This window comes from Malania oleifera, chromosome 2, assembly GCF_029873635.1.
Source record: "Malania oleifera isolate guangnan ecotype guangnan chromosome 2, ASM2987363v1, whole genome shotgun sequence".
NCBI classification, from domain to species: Eukaryota; Viridiplantae; Streptophyta; class Magnoliopsida; order Santalales; family Ximeniaceae; genus Malania; species Malania oleifera.
The window spans coordinates 23,039,883-23,060,259 of NC_080418.1; the positions used below are offsets into that span (position 1 = coordinate 23,039,883).

At 38.6% G+C, this 20,377-nt stretch overlaps 1 protein-coding gene across 1 annotated transcript; it reads left to right on the top strand.

Annotated features, from left to right (window-relative positions):
- The first annotated feature begins 235 nt into the window (after positions 1–235).
- LOC131149838 (E3 ubiquitin-protein ligase RSL1-like) lies at positions 236–20,058 on the top strand. The gene is made up of 3 exons (XM_058100602.1): positions 236–1,062; positions 12,119–12,891; positions 19,337–20,058. Exons 1-3 carry the CDS (start codon positions 340–342, stop codon positions 19,533–19,535), a joined length of 1,695 nt encoding a protein of 564 aa, XP_057956585.1. The 5' UTR covers positions 236–339; the 3' UTR covers positions 19,536–20,058.
- The last annotated feature ends 319 nt before the right edge of the window (positions 20,059–20,377 follow it).

The window sequence follows — 20,377 nt, forward strand, 5'->3', positions numbered from 1 at the left end:
ATCTGAGTCATATGTAGGTAAGTGTGCCTTTCAACTCGTGGGAGGTGTCGCACATACATATACTAATACTTTTTTACAATTTTTTAAATTTAAAAATAATAATAAATCATGAAAAACACAGTGCATACGGACCATTATTTTTAAGTTCCTTGCTGAAATTTTTTTTTGTTTTTTTGTTTTTCGTTTTCAAAAAATTATCTGAATCAAGATTTGATAGGCAATTTAAAATGTGAGCCAAAAGCCATTATTCCTTTTTTATTCCCACACTACAGGATACAAGACTCCTTAAAGATTCTGTATTCTTTCCCAAGCCAAAACTGAGAGAACCAGTGGCCGTCAATGTCGTCGTCGTCGTCGACCTCAGCCAACGACGCCGACGAGTTTCTCTCGCTAATCTCCGAACAACGGCGGGAACTCGCCATGGCTCGTGACCTCGAGTCTGACTTCGACTTCGCTTTTCGCCTCCAAATGCAGGAAGCCCTCACCGCCTCCGTCGCCCTACAACCCTCCTCCTCCGCCCATCATCCGCCGTCCAACGCTGCCGCCTCCACCGCATCGAATATCGACGGTGAAGATTCCACCTTCGCCGCCCTCCAGTCCCAAGAACTCGACCGCTTCGAGCAGGAGCGTCGCGATCGCGAGCAAAGCGAGACCGAGATGAAGAAATGGAAGACCAATCTCGAGCGTTTGATCCACGACCAGAAGGTTGCGAGCGAAATCGAGCGGATTCCAGAGGACGAGTGGGAAGATTGCGGGGCCGACTTCGAGAGGCCATACGGCGAGGGTTGTTCGGAGAATTCTGAGCCCTTTAGGTTATACTTCAAGGGCTTGGTTAGCGAAGAAAGGGTTAGGAATTCCAAGGAGGTGCTCACGGGATTAGGCGTGGCGGTTTGTGATCCGAGGGATAATCCAATCATCGAGCTTCAGAAGCCGCTGGTGGGGAATGGACTGAGCCGGCAATGCGCGGAGCTAAAGGCATTGATTGAAGGGCTCAATGCGGCGCTTGCTCTTGATTTGAAACGGATCACTTTTTTTTGCGATTACTATCCGCTATTCCAATTTGTGAGTTTGTCATACTTGCTTTTCGAAATTTATGATTATGAAGTCATTTATTATTCAATTGGATTTGAATGCTTTATTTTTATTTAAGAAAAAAAAAAAATGAGAGTCTAGGTTTTTGATGAACTGCATCATTTGGAATCGTGCATGTGAACATTTTCTTGGCTTGGCTTGGGTAGGATGATGGTCCTTCATTTACACGAACGGATATAATTTTGATATCTTAGTTGTATCCAAGCTAACCTTTATTTCACACAATAAGCAATATTTTGTTCCACTTCTTAGGCTTCAAATATTGCTTGAAGAGTTTACATGCGGAAATTTTTAGTCTTCCAGTGACGTAGAAAATGTCAGATATTGACAACAGTTGGAATAGGGGCTTTTAGATGGTTGGATTTCACAAGAGCTTAGGCTATGTGCTGTAGGGTGTCACGGGCTGAATATTTCACACCTTTGTAAAAAGACCGTGCGGCGCTAGTTAAAGCACTTTTGTTTAACTAGTTAGCCTAACATTTACCACAATTCACCAATAAAACGCTTTCACTGTCATTCAGCAAATATAAGCGGAAACAATAAGTAACTTATGAAAGTCATGAAACGTAGTTCATTATTAACACATCCATTAACCACACATGTCTAGCAAGGGAAGCAAGTAGGTTAAACACGCTTACAATAGCTAGTGAGTTTTACAAGTTGATGAACACTCACCTTTCCCTAAAGAGTTTTAAGAAACATCAATATAACCGAAGAGTCATATTCTCCTTTTTAGCCTAGGAAAAAGTCATTTATGAAAATTAACCATACACTAGTATTTACATAATGAAAATCAATTCCAAACACATGAGACAAGCGGTCATAGGTAAGCATAATTCCCTGAACAAGCTCGGCTCATGACGCTCCCCCACTTATGCGGTCGATGTCTTTGTAGACTTTGACGCTAGGTACTCTTCGACTTTGTCCACGAACAGTTGTATCTCTTCTGCAAAAATTCAGTTGATTTCTTCGTCACCAAGGCTCTTCCACTTCACTGAGAACTCCTGCCACTTCTTCCTTGAGGATGTGATCTCTCTATTTGCAAGGATGTCTTCAGTTTTTTTGTCTGTCGGGTTGCATTGTCTTCAATTCTGCTCTTGTTGATTGACCTTTGCTTGGATCTTCGGTGTCGGTGTTGAACGACTTAAAGCAGTTAACGTGAAACATGGGATGCACTTTCATCCAAGCCGAATGGTCAATTTTGTAAGAGGCCTTCCTGACTTTGGCCAAGATGGGAACTGGTCTTTCATATTTACGAAGTAATCTCCTATCTCGACCCACCGATTTGTTCATGATTGAACTTAGCAAGCACCAAGTTGCCTATGTTGAAGTGTTGCGGTCTTCTCCCCTGATCTTCCCACTTCTTCATTTGCTTAGAAGTTTTCTCTAGGTATGCTCAGACAATCTCTGCATTCTGTCTCAATTCTTTGGTGAAAATGTACCCTTTTTGACTCTTTCCTCTCTATGGCTCGTTTACTATGTGAGGTAACAATTGTTGCTGGTCTGCAGCAAGTTCAAAAGGACTCTTGTTGGTTGTTAAGCTTTTTTGGGCATTAAAACAGAATTGAGCCACATCAAGTTGTTGCACCAAATTCTTATGGTTGGCGTTGACAAATTGACGCAAGTACTCTTCTAGTAGCTCGTTGAATCTCTCCATTTGTCCGTCTGTTTGTGGGTGGTAGCTTAAAGAGATGTCAAGTTGTGAACCAAGGATTCTGAAAAACTCTGTCTAGAAGTTGTCGGTGAATCTTGAGTTTTGGTCACTGACAATATCTTGGAGAACATTCCAATACTTCACAATATTCTTAAAGAATAGTTGTGTCATCTCCTCTGCTAAACAGTACTTTGGTGTGGGTATAAAACGTACCGTACTTCAAAAACTTGTCTATAACCACAAGTATAGACCCTGCATCTTCAACTTTGGGCAAGTTGGTGATGAAGTCCAGTGAAACACTTTCCCACGGTTTGGATGGTATTGGTGTAACCTTCTTCCGCTCCACCTTGTCTTGTTTGTAGGTGAGACAAGTTTGGGGATAATCAACCACATCATTATGCATGTGCGGTCAATAACACCCCTACTATAGTAATGCCAAAGTGTATTGCCATCTTGGATGTTTGGCCCACATGGTATCATGACACTCTTAGTAGTGTCTTCCTCAGATCTCCATCTCGTGGCACAAAGAGTTGATTACCATGGGTCATTAGCAACCCATTTTTCATCCAGATCTGACGTGATTTTCCCTTTACTTTCTACTTCATGAGGTTCTGTGTAATTGGATTTTTGGCTAAATTCTCCTTGATGTGCTCTCGCATTATCATGGTAACGGTACTCAACATCAAGTGTGTTACCATCTGTAAGGCCGCTAGCTTGGCCTTCCTGCTCAATGCATTAGCAACTTGGTTCATCTGCCCCGATCAGTGCTCAAATGAGAAATCAATTTCTGCTAAAAATTTTGCCATCGGCCCTGCTTGGGTGACAACTTCGGTTGTGTGAAGAAATGGATAACATCCGAGTTCTCCGTTTTCACCACGAACCTTGACCCAAGTAGATAATGCCTTCACATGTGGAGACAGTGGATCACCACTTGCATTTCCTTCTCCTAAGCTGTGTACTTCCATTCTGCTTGACTACTTCACTAAGATTATGACTCTTGTATGCAACAGGATGTCCCTCCTGTAACAAGACTCCTCCAAGGGTATAGTTTGATGCATCTTCTTGTACCTCGAAGGGTTTCATGATGTCCAAAAGAGCAAGTATTGAATCTTTCATAATGGCATCCTTCAAGTCATTAAAGGCTCCTTGAAACTTCTTTGTCTTGTTCTACCCCTAACCCTCTTTCAATAGTTCTGTCAAAGGAGCAATTCTCCTTGAGTACCCCTCTACGAACTTCCTGTAATAGTTGACAAGACCAAGAAAGGAACACAGCTTCTTCACTGTCGTTGAATCGTCCATTCTTGAATAGCTTTCACCTTCTCCATATCCATCTTGATATGACTTTGTTCAATCACATGACCAATGAATTTGATGCTCAATTGAGCGAAAGAGCACTTCTCTTTCTTCACATACAGACTGTTCTCCTTAAGTTTGCTGAACACCTTCCGTAGATGCTCTTTATGTTCCTCCAAAGTGGAATTGTAGACAACAATATCATTTAGGTACACGACAAACTTATCGAGGTACTCCCGAAATACCTAGTTCATCAAGGTACAGAATGTCGTAGGCACATTCGTCAACCCGAATAGCATCACCAAGAACTCATATGCTCCATACCGCGTCACACAAGTTGTCTTTGACTCATCCTCATCATTCTCACTTGATAGTAGCCTGACCTCAGGTCAAGTTTAGTGAAGTACTTGACATGACTCAACTAATCAAATAGATCGGCAATCAACGGAATAAGATACTTGTAGCGCACCGTCACCTTGTTGAGTATGCGGTAGTCTACACACATTTGCATGTTCCCATCATGTTTCCTCCGAAACAACACCGATGCTTTGGAAGGGCGAATATATCCTGCTTCCAACAAATCTTCAAGTTTCTTTCTTAACTTTGCTAGCTTTAGAGGCGCCATTCGATACGACCCCTTAGTAGGTGATTTCACTCTTGAGAACAACTCGATCTCATGCTCCACACCCCGACGTGGAGGCAAGTTATGAGATAGCTTATTTGACATCACCCCCTTATACTCATCCAACACAGCTTGGATGGTCGTAGGTACCAACTCTTGGCCTGCTTCTTCATTTACGACCACTGTGGTTAGATATGTTTGTTCACCCCTTCTCAATCCCTTCTTGAGTTACATGGCTAAAAGAAACTTCTCATCGTCTCCTTTCTTTGCAACAACTTGCACCATGCAAGGGTGATTTCCCGTTAGACTCAGGGAACCAGAAAAATGCATTGACGCTTAGTCTCCCTCAAGAATCCCATTCCCAAAATGACTTGAAAGTCATCCAACGACACCATTGTGAAATTCGCATGTCCTACCTACTACCCAAGCTTCATAGTCACTTGCTTGGCTACTCTCAGAGTAGGCTGGGCTACAAAATTCACCACTTTCAGGTGTCCTGAATCTTTCTCCAAGTATAAGTTGAGTCTCCCTACTTCTTCCTGTGAAACAAAATTATGGGTAGCCCTGGTATCCACCATAGCACAGATAGTCAGATACTCTTCCCATTGATCCTCAAGCCCATAAACATAAACCCTTTTGCTTATGTAACTTTCGATGCTTTCACCTGCTTCTCCAATGCGTTCACTAGCGGCATTGCACCCAACCTCGGGGTATCCTCCTCTTTCTCATCACTCTTTAATGTCCCCTCCGTGATGGAAGCTTGTAAGGCATTGGGCGATGACTTGTGAGGGCACTTAGCAACTTTGTGAGGGCCTTGACACAAGTAGCATGAAATTTTACCCTTTCCATTGGGTGTGTTGAACCCTTGAAACGATAAAACTTCTTTTGAAGTTGATGCCTTATTGTCGGCTCCCTCACTTTTGGGTTTGCTCTTCTTGAAAGACTTTCCGCCGCCTCCACCTACGCTACTCTCTTCGGCTGAAGTGGTATTCTCACCAATGTAATCAGTCAAGCGTTTTGCAACAACTTCTGTGGTAGACAAGTCTTGAACTCTTTGCCTATGAAGTTTTGTCCTTGTCTATGGTTTCAATCTCTTAAGAAAATAAAACAACTTGTCCTTTTCCGACATGTCCATGATATCCAACATTAAAATAGAAAATTGTTTCACGTATTCCCTAATTGACTTGGTATGCTTGAGGTCTCTCAGCTTCCTCCTAGCATTGCACTCAACATTTTTAGGAAAGAATTGAGCCTTGAGCTCTCCCTTCAAGTCTGCCCGACAATTAACTACGTAGCGTCCATTCTCAATTTCATTGTACTTGGTACGCTACCACAATTTGGCGTCACCCACCAAGTACATAGTTGCAGTATCCACTTTCACCTGTTCATAGTCTGTTCTCAAAGCACAAAAGTATTGCTCCGTATCAAACAAGAATTTCTCCAACTCCTTGGCATCATGGGCACCCCCAATATGTTCTGGGTTCTGGTACCTTGGTATTGTTAAACCCCAAAGTGTTAGGGTTTTCCATAGCAAGAACTATCATATTCATCTTTGCAGTCAAATGAGCTATATGAGCTTACAAGGTCTACACAATGTGGTGAAAGTCCTCTGACATTTCCACCATCGAACTTTGTTGATGCTTTTGTGATCCCTCTAATTCATCAACATGTTTTGTCAGTCGGGCCATCTCTACAACCACATTGTTGGCTGCCTTCTCAGCCTGTGTTTCTAGCACATTAATTCTCTGGGCATTAGTCGGCATGGTCATTTACCAAAGCTTTACCAATCTCTTTACAAAGGCAACTGAATTCACATGGCAAATAACCGAGCTTTGATACCATGTGTCACGGGTCAAATATTTCACACCATTGTAAAAGGACCGTGCGGCACTAGTTAAAGCACTTTTGTTTAACTAGTCAGCCTAACATTTACCACAATTTACCAATCGAACACTTTCATTGTCTAGTGAGGGAGGCAAGTAGACTAAACACGTTTACATTAGCTAGTGAGTTTTACAAGTTGATGAACACTTACCATCCCCTAAAGAGCTTTCTATGCTATTCTCACTCTGGCACTAGGAAACATCAATATGACTGAGAAGTCGTACTCCCCTTTTTAGCCTAGGGAAAAAATATCTCTGAAAAATAACCCTACACTAGTATACTTGATGGAAACCCATCCCAAACACACGAGACAAGCGGTCACAGGCAAACATAACACCCTGAACAAGCTCGGCTCGTGACAGGGCAATGTCTAGTGCAGACCAGGGTTAAAAATGTGTGATTGTGAATGAAAATAAACTTATTATAACTTCAGATAAAATAACTAGAGGTCTATCAATGACTCAAACCATGTGCATTGAAGGAAGATTAGACCAATATAAAATTGGTCATGATGGCAGTGGCAATTGCAGTCTTGATTGCAATAATACTCCATTCTACATCCGAATTATAGAGAAGTGCACAAATTTCCTTTTCTCCTCTTCTTCATTCCTTGCATCGCTTCCCATTCATCATTAAAAGATAAGATGCCAATTGTATCTAAAGGATTACCCTGAACAAGCTCGGCTCGTGACGGGGCAATGTCTAGTGCGGACCAGGGTTAAAAAAGTGTGATTGTGAATGAAAATAAACTTATTATAACTTCACATAAAATAACCAGAGGTCTATCAATGACTCAAACCATGTGTATTGAAGGGAGATTAAACCAATATAAAATTGGTCATGATGGCAGTGGCAATTGCAGTCTTGATTGCAATAATATTCCATTCTACATCCGAATTATAGAGAAGTGCATAAATTTCTTTTTCTCCTCTTCTTCATTCCTCGTATCGCTTCCCATTCATCATTAAAAGATGAGATGCCAATTGTATCTAAAGGATTATACAAGAAACATTTTATGGCTTATTCATCCATTCAAAATTAAGTCTTAGTGACAAACTTCAAATGTAAAATAGGCTAGCATTCCTGATACTCCCTTTTTTCTCCCATGGGACACTCGTCGACGCACATGTGATCAAAGTGGATACAACTTGTATCAATGTTTTCGAACCCAAAACAATTTCACTGCCTACCTGACATTGACATGGAAATTGGCAAAATTCTTTACAAGCTTCGTTGTGTTCTTGAAAAATTTATCAAGTTGTCCAAGTTGGGCAAGCATCTGGCAGTTCTTTTCATGTTGCCATTGCAGATGGATTCTAGGCTTAATCAATATGTAAAACATTATTTCCCATCTTTGTTATCCATGAATGTTGCATGTGAGCTGCAATGAATTTGTGTTTTTGTTTATGTATGTGTATAATCTCTGGCTTCAGTCCGATTTTCTTATTTGTGATTCATAGCAGGTCCGAGATGATCTGAAAGCGTGTGAAATAAGGACTGATTTCACTCCATGCATTGTAGGAACCCCATCTACATTATGTCAGAGTTCAAATTTTGCCTCTTTACTCTTGAGGTAGTAATCTCCCTTTTTTTAAACTTTATTAATTGAAGGACTAACATATGAAGAAGACACGAAATCCTCTAAACAAAACAAAGAATAGAAGGGAAAAGAAAAGGAGAAAAATCCATTCAAAAAGTCAAGACTGATGCCGGCATTAAATTGCATTTAAAATCAGAGAAATTACAACCACTAAAACAACCTGTTGAGAAAACCCACAACAATGCGAAATAGATGATCCTATTTGAAATCAAATCAATAGACAAAGAGCATGCAAATAAAGAACAAAAGGAAAACGAAAAGGCAAAATATTCATACAAAAAGTCAAGACTGATGCGGTCCTTAATTCACATGTAAAACCAGAGAAACCACAACCACAAACAGCTAGAAATGATAAAACACACTGCAATGCAAAATAGATAATCCTATTCCAAATCAAATCAATAGAAAAGGAGAGAGAACATTTCAAACCACCTAGAAAACAGAAAAATCTGTGCACCACCATAATCTCCTTGCATCCTTGCACTTCCTGAATTTTCTAAAAGCAACCAGAAAAAAGTCTTTAGAGAATCAGGGCACACCCAATGCTCACTGACCAAGCCAAAAGCTTATTCCATAAACTCCAAAATGCAGAGCAATGGAGAAACTGATGAGCATGAGACTAACTACTCGTGTAACACCTCATGTGCACATCAGGAAACAATGCCATGTAAGGTTTTTTAATTTGCAACAGTCTGTTGGTGTTAATTTCATTAAGAATGGTCATATCCCTTGAGTTGAGAGCAAGCAGCAATCAGTCCTCAGCTTCAGGAGTAGTGGGAGGAAATGAGGCACCGAGACTAGCTCGTTGTTTGATCCTTTTCCCAGTTTACTGCTTTAGTAGCCTATCCTGTCCTGCCCTGCAGTTTTTTTGGATTTTTTTTTTCTTTCTTTTGGAGGAGAAGGGGAGGGGGGGCGTTGGGAGTGGATGTCTAGTGCAGGTGACTTTATCTGGTGTTTAGGAGAATCTGCCCTCTTTCCTAAGGCGGGAATCTTGTGGCAAAGGCCCCCTACACGTGACTGTAGTTGGTCTTTTCAAAGATTGGTCATTGAGGTTCATTTTTTTGGTTGCTAAAAATGTTTTCTGCTACACTGACTTGCCAAAACCAAAATGCGCCCTCTTATTTTAAGTTGCTATTTTAGAAATACCACTGTTATAGCATTACTTCACAAGGAACATTAAGGAATTCATGTTGATGACTTCCTTTGAACTGTCTTCTTGGAATTTGTTAGTATAGCTGAAGTTTGGAAACTGCATGCCCCAAGTTATTGGAAACTTTGGGAAGAGTGGCATGTTTTTTAATATCTTATTTAGAGCCTTTTCAGTAGTTGGTTAATTATCTTTTTGGTTTGACACTAAAACTGATTGGATCAATGTGTTAAAACTTAATTCCTTTCCTAATTCCTTGGCTTTTTGGGCTCTCGATGAAGCCAGGAAGCCCTAACAGGATTTACGACTACTGTTGAACCTCTCCCCTTGCCTCACAGCCTTGTTTGGCAGAAATCTCATGATTGCTCAACAGCGGCATTAGCTAGGATTGAAGCATCTTCAGCTGAAGCAATCTATTCTCTATTGAAAGGTCGAATCAAAGCTCTTTCCTGAGTTTTCTCGAAAGCTCAAAGTTATTGGTTTGCCAAATTATGGGTCTCTCTCTCTCTCTCTCTCTCATGAAACAACTCTCTCTTTTGCACGACCTTGATCATGGATGTGCCAATAGTAGACGATGTTAAAGTGCTCGCTGCTGGTTAAAATTTCAAAGGAGGCAGTTTCATGGGTTGCTGAATGGATTGTTGTCTTTTGTTTGGCTGGGTAGTGGATGCAGAAATGTTCACAAAGGAAATCTTCTTTGCTGGATGGCGGTTAGATGGACGAGGGTGGGGAAGCTTTTTTGGAGCCAGGGCATAGAGGGAAAGGGAATAATTTTTTGGTGTTCATTTCTAGAGGTGTAAATGGTATCAGATGGTGAAGCGTTGTGAATGTGTGCTGTGATTTTGTGGAGGAGTTTCATCACAAGCTTGGAGGAGGAGGTGCTGCAAGCTTGTCTGCTCCCACATTGTGGATGCTGGTGGTTTCCAAAGGGAAGGTAGGTGAAGGCTGTGTAAACAGTGCAAAATTAGAGAACTTATGTTGTTTTCAGTCGTTGGGGGGGGGGGGGGTGGATTTGCGGTTGAAGGAATCATGGGTGACGACTCTAGTTGCTTGTCCGGAGGAGATTATCCATGAGGAGCTAGTGCACAGTTGCTGCAAGTGTCAAAGAGAGGACTAGGGTTGCAATTGGGGAAGATGAGGGTAAGAAAGTTGGGCTGGGATTGCTGGCCATCATTTTGGTCTTGGGCCAGGTATGTGCAAAAGATGGGGCTTCTTTTTTAGCAAATTTGGGCCATTTAATAGAACAGGCCCAATGTTTAAATAATAAAGTTGTGGGCCTCTCTTTGGTTTCTAAAGAGGATCCCCCCACTTGGGGAATACTCAGTTGGGTCTTGCCTTGAAGGAGGTCCAATGCAAGGTTATAGACATCCAGGCCTCTCCCATGCCTGATCCTATCATCTATCTGGTCCATTTCCCTAGCCAATTGCAGAAGTCAGATAAGGGGGTGGTGGATAATTGGATATACATCCAGGTAATGAATTCCAAACTCCCTTTTCAGTTCAAGTCAAACAAAAAGGGATTCAGCATTTAGTGTGTCAGCAGGATGATTTTGGTATGGTTTCAAGAACAGATCAAGAACAAAAGCATTAGATTGGTGGTTGATATGGGTTTTGAAGAGGGATTAGAGGATGGTATATCCAGGAGAAATATAAAAATAGAAGATGGATTGGGTACAAAATCTCATGTTTTTAGGTTTCAATTTTGAAAAATCTAAGGGCCCTAAAGTTTACACTCTTCAGAAGGCTGCTCTGATGGGTGCAGAAATGAAGGAATTATATGAGGAGAAGAGAGAGCAATCTGGTGAGATAAGGCCAAAAAGCACAAGGAGAGTCCTGTAGGGGACTTTTGAGTATTGTGGAAGATGCACTAGATAGGAGGAAGGATATAGGAACTAAAGAGTTTTGCAAAGGAAAGGAGGTTAAGAAATGAGAGATTTTTCAGACAGTAATGGTGATGACTTGAGTGTTTGAGTGTGGTAGGTATTGGATGAGATTCGAGAACAATATGGTTGTGTTTCTGATTCCTGCGAGGATCTCGGGGACCTATCATATGTTCATCCAGTCCTGCTGGAAGGATTAGAGGGGGTTTCTATTTTTTAAAACAATGGATTGGGTAATAACATGCACTGCAACGATGGAATTTTACCTACACCAGTGGTGTTGATTCATAGGAAGGATTTAGAAGCCCAAGAGATATAGGATAAATTGGATTTAAAAATGTCTGATGCTGGAGGAATGGAAGTGCATTTTGTTGGGGTAAGTACAAAGCGAAGGAAAGTGGGAGCTAGCAAATCTTAAGTGCTCGGTGAATTACGATGGAAAGAGATTGAAGAAAGGTTTTCTTGGGTAATTGCTCTTTTTGCTTTATTGTTTTATTTTTATTGTTTATTCTTTTTTTATTTCTTTTCTTGTATTTTCTGTTTTACTTTTTTTGGGAGATTTCTTGTTCCCTTACATCTTAACTTCTTTTTTTTTTTAATCTAATACACTTTCTTTTATTATTAAAGAAAAATTTAATTCCTGCCAATGAGGTTGGTTTGCTGTTACAATTTTCTTCTTAATCTCCTTTTCCCATCTTGTGCATTTTTTTAAGACTGCCCCTGAATGTTGATTCAATAATTTCCTATTTTTTCTTATTCAAATGATTTGTAACTTTTTTTATAATGAAACAATAAAATGTGTTCTTTGCTTCTGTATGCCTTTGTTTTTTGGAAGACAATTTCAATGCTGCAAAGTGCAAACAGTAAGCTCTGTAAATTGGTGACCTTTTATTTGGGTTTTCAGTCGCATAAAATACAGGCAGCTGATGTTCCATCTCCTGGTGCAGGTCATAGGCAAGTGGCCACCAAAGCAGCGTAAGATTTCAACTTTAGTCCATCAAGTCTCTCTTCTTCGAAGAAAATTTATATACTGCAGTCCATCTCTTGTGGCACGAAATGATATCAAGTTTGCATTCAAACTTGCAAGAGATGCAATTGTTTCTCAGATCACCAAGCCTGCAGAATCTGGCAGTGCTAGGAATTTGAATGAGACTTGTGTAATTTGTCTAGAAGATACCAATGTTGGTCAGATGTTTGCAGTTGATGGTTGCCTGCACAGATATTGCTTTTCTTGTATGAAACAGCATGTGGAAGTGAAGTTGCTTCATGGCATGGTGCCTATTTGCCCACATGAAAACTGCAAGTCTGAACTGAACATTGAGAGCTGTGGAAAATTCCTGACTCCAAAATTAATTGATATTATGAAACAACGGATAAAGGAGGCCTCAATTCCAGTAACAGAGAAAGTTTATTGCCCATATCCCAGGTGCTCTGCATTAATGTCCAGAAATGAAGTTTTAGAATATGCTACAAATGCATTTGTTGGCGCTGATCGATCTGGAGCCAGGAAATGCACAAAATGCCATGGCCTTTTCTGTATAAATTGCAAGGTCCCTTGGCATAGCAACATGACCTGCAATGATTACAAACAATTAAATCCTTTTCCCCGTGCAGAAGATGCAAAGCTGAAATCTCTTGCAACAAAAAATTTGTGGCGACAGTGTGTGAAGTGCAACCATATGATTGAACTCATTGAAGGTTGTTTCCACATGACTTGCAGGTACCTCGATCTCCTTTCCTTTGAGTTGATTTGTCTTATTATTCTACCATTCTAAGGAAAATGCTTTATGGGAGGACCCCAAATGTCAAGGATCGAGTGTGCATGCTTTTCCTTTAAATTTTAGGAATAAACTGGTTCTTTTGTAGAATAAACATGAAATTTCTGTGCTGTTAACTGTTATTAAGGTAAAATTACATTACAGAAAATTATTTATTGCATTTTATCAGGTCCTTGATATTAAAAGTTTAATTCTCTTCCTATGATAATTCATACTGTCAAGCACTTGCATTCCTTGTCTATTCAATCTAGATAAGTTAAATGTACATCCTCCTTTTAGTATACAAACCTATCTAGCTCAAATTTTCTAGATGATATGTGTCACTTCAGCCGCCGGCTAAAGCTGCTTAAAGCCATTGCTATTGACATTACTCGTCCCGGTTGTTTTGTTCTGGTAGTGTCTCTTTTCTTTGTTCTCACTCTCCCCTGTCACCCTCCTCCACCATTGTCGCCACATGTCACCACTCGCTGCTGGTAAAGCTTACCTCTCTCGGTGTCTCTCTCTCTCTTTCTCTTACATTTCGACATCATCTTCTTGTGATACAAATCCTTGATGTGCTCTCCACAGATTTACACTCACAGATCTATTCTTGCAAAGCTCACTCATATGATATAACCTACTTTTCCTGATTTGCTTGCATAAGACTTGCTGCTTTTGATATTAGGTTTAGATCCCTATTTCAGATCTCTTCGATCTCTCCTTGTTTCACTCTTTTAGATCTGTTCTCCTTGATCTTGATTTTTAGGTTTAGGTTTCTATTTCAAATTCTGTTCTTGTAGATCTATCTTGGCTTGGATTTATTTTGTTTTCTTAAATCTAAGATTTTCTGTGTGCGCGTGTATAGTCATTGTGTGAAGTTCTGATGTTTGTTAGGTACTGTCAATTACTTGTGCTTGATCTGGTTAATAGCTTCCGAAGATTATAAACCGCATGTATGAGTTTTGAAGGCATTTGGTCTAATAGTTGGTGTGGGCATATAGGAAAGGTGTGAAGTTTTGATCTCTGTTGATTGATATGTGTGTGGATTCTTCATCTGGTCCTAGCGTGTTTGTTAGATATTTTGAAGTGGATTCAGGTTAGGGAAGGAGTAGTTTACTTAGATTAGGGTTTTTTGGGATTCTAAGTTTCTTGCATTAAATTTGAAAAAAGTTTGCATCTGCTGGCTTTTAAAAAGATAATTTCCATTGAATTATGTTAAAATTCAAAACATGTGAATAAAACATTCTTGATTTCAATAATATTATGTTTTCAGGTTAAACATTTGCATTTTAACAACATCCGATCTTCACGAATAACTTGCATTCATTACAATTTCTAGTAAAAGCACATATAGCTTATGTATGAATCAGAATCTCATTACTACTCCATTTCAGTTTATGCACTAGTCGTTTTTCCCCACCCCAGTTTTTAAAAATATGACTATATGCATGCAATCCTTTTCTAAGCTTCAATATAGGGCCACAGCAGTTGTTTAACTATCAACAATTAATAGAGACATGCACTCTGTCTGTGTAACACTAAATGTCCTAATTACCTCTACACGCACTTAGTCCCAAGCCTGGGTAAAGGAGTAAAGTTGCGTTACGTAGCTGACACATAAAACTTGTCAAATCTATCTAACATGAAGTCTTACTCTAATATTCATTGTGGCGACCCTTATGAGTGAAATGTTGCACTTATACCACCCAAATGTAGCAAAAAAAGGGCAAGAGTCATTCTAGTGGGGGTAGAGAGTTAACAAGTTAGTGTGGGAAAGTAGGATTGGATTAGCAACTTGGAATATAAGGACACTTTCGAGCAAAAGCATGAAGATAGTTGACACAATGATTAGAAGAAAAGTTTCTTAAATTACCTTTAAGAGACAAGTGGGTAGGGAAGAAAGTTAGAGAAATTAAAAATCAGGATTTAAGCTTTGGTCCACTGGAAAGAAAACACTAAAAATGGATGGGAATCATCATAGATGAAGACCTAAAAGGTAGTGTAGATGTTCAAAGAGTAAAGGGTAGGATTATAAAAATCAAGATAGCTCTAGGCTGAAAGATAATAAATGTCACTGGTGCGTATGCTCCTGAACAAGGCTGAGCAAAAAACCTTAAAAGACAATTTTGGAAAGATATGGAAAGTAATATTACAAGGGATACTATGGTTGAATGGACACTTTGAAAATGACAATGAAGGTTATGATTGATACATGGAGGCCATGGATATGGAGATGAAAATGAGCTTAGTGATATGATTTTAGGTTTCACCATGTCCTACAATCTTGTTATATGAATACCTGCTTTAAGAAAGGAAAAGACACTTAACCTTCAAGAGTGGACAAAATAAAAGCCAAATAGATTTTTTCTTAACTAGGAGGGAAGATCGTTTATCGTATAAGGATTATAACATTATCCAAGGTGAAAGTTTTTTTACTACACAACATAGAGTTTCAACATTTGATATATGCACTAAAAAATGGAAGGAAAGAGAAACATAAATCAATGCAAAAGGACTAGGTGGTGGAATCTGAAGGTAGAAAATATAGTAGAAGTTAAAGATAAAATGGTCAAAGAAAGCGATTTGACAGTAGGGGATAAAATAGATGCGAACACTTAGTGGAATAGGATGGCTGGCTTTATTAAAAAATAGTTAAATAGATTTTAGATGAGTCGAGAGGAAGATTTCGAGTAGTAAAAAAGGTTGGTGGTGGGAATTGGGATCAAGATGCCCAAAAAACTGTAAATACAAGAATTTGGTACAAAACATGAAAAAATTGTTGAAACATAGAAAACCTTGAAAAATATAAAGAAGCAAGAAAAGATGCAAAACAATCATTAGTGAAGCTAAACCTAGAGCTTATTGCGATTTATATACTAGATACGAAAGAAGGGAAAAGAAACATATATAAACTTGCTAGAGCTAGAGAAAGAAAGTGCAAGGATTTAGGTGATGTAAAAAGTATAAAAGATAAGATTGATAATGCCTTGGCTAAAGAGAAGACATAAAAGAGAGCTTGTGAAGATACTTTAGTGAGTTGTTTAATGAAATCTAAATTGAAAGCATAAACTCGAGGGTGATAAATGAGAAAAAAAGACAAAATCTGAGATTTATTCCCAAAATTAGAGTCATTGAAGTTAAGATGACTTTAAAAAATGATGAGAAGTCAGAAATCTATAGAATGGGTAATATCCCAATTGAAGTTTGGAAATACCTAGGGGATAATGGAAGCATAGGTTAACTAAGGTGAATGAGTGGCATAATACTAAGGGGTATTTGGTTCATGGAATTTAACATTCCAATAAACTCGAGACTATTGGGATATTATATTTCCATAATTATATTACCGTCCATGTGTTATTAGTGTACAAATGTATTATTCCTATGTTTGATTCACTAATAATCGAATCCTTGGTTAAAAAATTCCTGACTGCAATATTTAGGGGGACTTGATGAATGATTCTGGGGATTGAAAAGGTTATTGGCATCATTGCCGGAGAAGTTTTAGTCCAAAGACCAAAACCCGATAATGCAGACCACCAATAAGGGACAGAAGGATTTTGTCCCAAAGGGTTTGATTGGCTTTAAACCCATATGACAGAATGATAATTTTTTTCCTGCTGCCCATCATTCTGGTGTTCATGGCCACCCCAACACCATTCATCTCATCGATCACCGCCATCTTTAGAGAGAAAGAGATGAAAGAATGATGAGAGAGAGAGAGAGATCTTCATTGTCAGTCAATAAACGAGATAATTTTTTATCATGAAGATTGATCTTCACCATCAATGCTTCTTATGATCCAAAAATTAAGAGTTGCAGGTTCCTGGTTGACGTTGTTGGTATTGGGGGAGAGCAAGATGTTGCAGAGATCGGTGGTGCTTTGGGTTGCTATGCCGTCTCTTCTTCAAGTTCCCCATACCAAAAATACATTACCTTAAACCATCTCTTAAATGGTAATAATATTTTCTTAAAATATAGGCAAATGATATAATTGGTAACTTGAGATGAATGGAATGATAAAATTTGTTTTGTGAACCAAACATTGGTATATTATCATATTATTGGGGTGATGTAACCAAATGTCCCCAAAAGGATAAATTAAGGAATGAACATATTCGCAATATGCTAGGATAGCACTGGTAGAAGATAAGAGGGGTAGTTAGATGGTTTGAGCATTTGAAACAGGACCAAATAGTGGGATGTAAGGCTTTTTGTTGTTGTTATTGCAGTATGCTTGTCTTGTTCTTCTGGATACGAGTCCAGTACTTCTCATATATGTATCCCCAATTTAAAAATAATTATAAAAAAAAAAAAAAGAACTTTTAAGAAGCATCCACTACCTCTTGGATACATTTAATTGTCCATGATATGATGTGATTACCATTTTGAGTTCTTTATGTTAAGGTTTTGTATAATTGAATCTGATAACTGATACAAAGCCAGTATTTTTATGCATATAAAAACACATTACTTTTGTATTTGGGCAATTTAATTGTAACTCTTAATTTAATGTGTTCATTTTATTTTTTTTTCCTTAAGATCGACATGCTGCTGATTTTACTGTTATGTTATGATGATTATGATTTTTTTCTAATGATTTGGTGGTTGAATTACCTACCAGTCTGTTTGTTTGGTTATTTATTTGAAAAGCACTTTGTTCGCCAGCTTCTTCATCTAGGAAACTGTAATTGGTTTTAAGTTTAATAACAAGAACAACACTTAGAATTCTATTTTGATTTTTCCAATTTCTTGCTGTTGGGGAATTTTAGAGTGGCATAGAAGATAGATATTGTGTTTTTGAGGGTTTGACTGAGAGGCGATATTGGTAGTTGTGTTTGTTTGGGAGGCTTTGATTGAGGGAGTTCGTGGTTTTTGTGTAACACACACACATATTCACTTAAAATCACTGATTGTTTGCTGGTCTTGCTTTCAAAAATTAAGGCTTATTTTTTCTGTTTTCGTTCAATACAGTGATGAAATAGGTAGCAACAGCATATTGATCAACTTGAGCTGCCGGTTCTCATTTTCTGTTGTTTTTAAGCTGTCGTGGCAGCATCTGAAAACCACATTTTTTAGTTTTCACTTGTAGCTGCAATTTTGTTGCTGCAGTACTTTATTATAGAATTCACGTTTGTATATTAAATTATTATGTGCACAATCTTTTATAAATAAAAATTTTAAGTTGAAATAAAAATATTACTAAAATTTATTTAAAGATTTAATAAGAAAAATAATTAGTATTTTCATCATTTTCATGTTAGGATTGTTGTTGGAGTTCTCAGGAGTTATTTTTAAATTAAGTAAAAAGTCACTGAGTAATTCCTATTCAGTAATGCGCCCGTGTCATCAAGCATTTTCCTTCTTATTTTTATTTTAATGTCTTTTAATTTGTGTTCTTTGGCATTTTCATTATTCTCCTATGTTTAATTACTTCAGGCTTTAGATTTATTTGTAGTGCTTGATTTATAAGGTTTAATAGTTATACTGTTAAATTGCTGAACATTTGAAAGATGAAAATTCTTGTGGCGATTGAAGGATGGTTCAAAAAGTAAGTATTATGAATTACTTAGGCTTTAAATTTATTTCTAATGCTTGATTAATAAGGTTTAATAGTGATACCGTTAAATTGCTTAATATTCGGGGAAAAAGGGCAAAGGACAGACTGGTGCACAAAGCTCTTGCGTATGTGGGGTCTGGGGAAGGGGCAGACCCAAGATGGGGCTATTGTACGCAGCCTTAGCTTGCAGTTTTGCAAGAGGCTGTTTCCGCACCTCAAACCCATTATCTCTATAGGTTACGCAGTGACAAACTTTACTGTTGCACCTAGGCTCCCCTTGCTTACTATTTGAAAGATGAAAAATTTTGTGGCGATTGAAATATGGTTTGAAAATTAAGTATTATATGATCAATGACAGAGAATGAACATTCTTTGAGTTAAGTTTTTTGTTTGTTTTAGCTTTGTGAATATAGCCAAACGGGTTATGACTTTTCAATATGAGTTTTTGGTTTTCATTTCATAATTTTTAACATCGTTACCTAATGGTACCGATTTCTTTTCTCATTCTTCATAACAGATTTAAAATACATTCATATCCAAGCATTCTTGACCCATGTGCCATAAGGGAAAAAAAGGAAGAAGATAAATTAGCATATAAGATCTCAGGGACTTACTCATTTTAAGGGGTTATTGGTCCCCCCCCCCCCACATTTTCCTACAGTGACATCCAAGTTTGTTTTGCACCTCTCTTAATGCCCTGATCTCCCATTGGGATATTGATGACCATTATTATGGCAACTTCTAAGTAAATCCATTATAACTGAAATTGCTTTATAAAGTGGGTTCTCATTCTCTCAGCTGCACTGTTTTCCATATGAGCGTGTTCTGTTCTTCCCTTGCTTTTGCAGATGTGGGTATGAATTCTGCTACACATGTGGAGCTCAATGGGTGGACAAGAAAGCAACTTGTTCCTGTCCTCTTTGGGAGGAGGATTATATTATTCATCATGATGATATTGATGATGATGATGACGATGACGATGAAGGCTTTGATGAAGACAATGATGGCTACTACTATGACTCTGATTCAGAGGATTTCTATTGGTAGGAGGGTTCTTTTTAATCCTCTCTTTTCCTTTTTGCCTTGGATGAAACTATCTGAATAGTTTGCAGAGTATTCTTGAGTTCATATAAATGCTTAGCTTTCCTCTTGTTGTAAATGTTTACGTGGTCCCGAGAAATGCCATAAGATGGGTGTCGAATTGGTGGGCGAATAGGAAGTTCACCGCAAGGCAGTAGGCAGTTGGACATTATCTCCTCAATCTTGCCAAATCATTGTGGAAGTACCAAGCTACAAAAGAAGATTTTCATCGGTAGCTGTAATGGGAAAAAAAAAAAAAAAAAAAATCTTTTTCCTACTCTTGCAACTGACTATATGTGCACAAAGCAGTTCAAGAGCTATATCTCTGATGCCCTGGTCATGGCTATATGTGCCATTTTTTTGTGATGGAGGAGGATTTTAGCATTAGTCACAATAATTCATGATTCTAAAAATAGTTGATGTGATGATAAACTTGTTCATGTTTTAATGATCAGTAGGCCGGTAATATTTGGCGGATCGAATGCCTGCATATCTGAGAACTTGATTTGTCCTTTATAAGCTTCTGTGACTGCAGTGCTACTGTGTTTCACTTGCTTCGGCCGCAGTTTACTGGTTCGCTTTTGGCACATTTACATTGTGGTTTGTTGATTGGCTAAGGGGTTGCATTGAGCTTGAGATAAAGTTTTACTCCAAGAGGTAGCGCCTCTAGGTTCTTCTCAAGGTACGCATCTCTAACTAGGAAATGAAAATTGCATGGTAAATAAAATCATTGGACTACACAATTTGATACGATTGCTTTGGGTGGCGGTGGCTGGTTGAGTTGAGTTAGACCGAGTCTGAATTTATCT

What these genes read in the sequence shown, in the direction of transcription:
- LOC131149838 (XM_058100602.1), top strand. Translation starts at nt 340, where the DNA reads ATGTCGTCGTCGTCGTCGACCTCAGCCAACGACGCCGACGAGTTTCTC. An exon ending in ACTATCCGCTATTCCAATTT is followed by an intron (nt 1,063 to 12,118) that starts GTGAGTTTGTCA and finishes CTCCTGGTGCAG; the next exon opens with GTCATAGGCAAGTGGCCACC. An exon ending in TGTTTCCACATGACTTGCAG is followed by an intron (nt 12,892 to 19,336) that starts GTACCTCGATCT and finishes TTGCTTTTGCAG; the next exon opens with ATGTGGGTATGAATTCTGCT.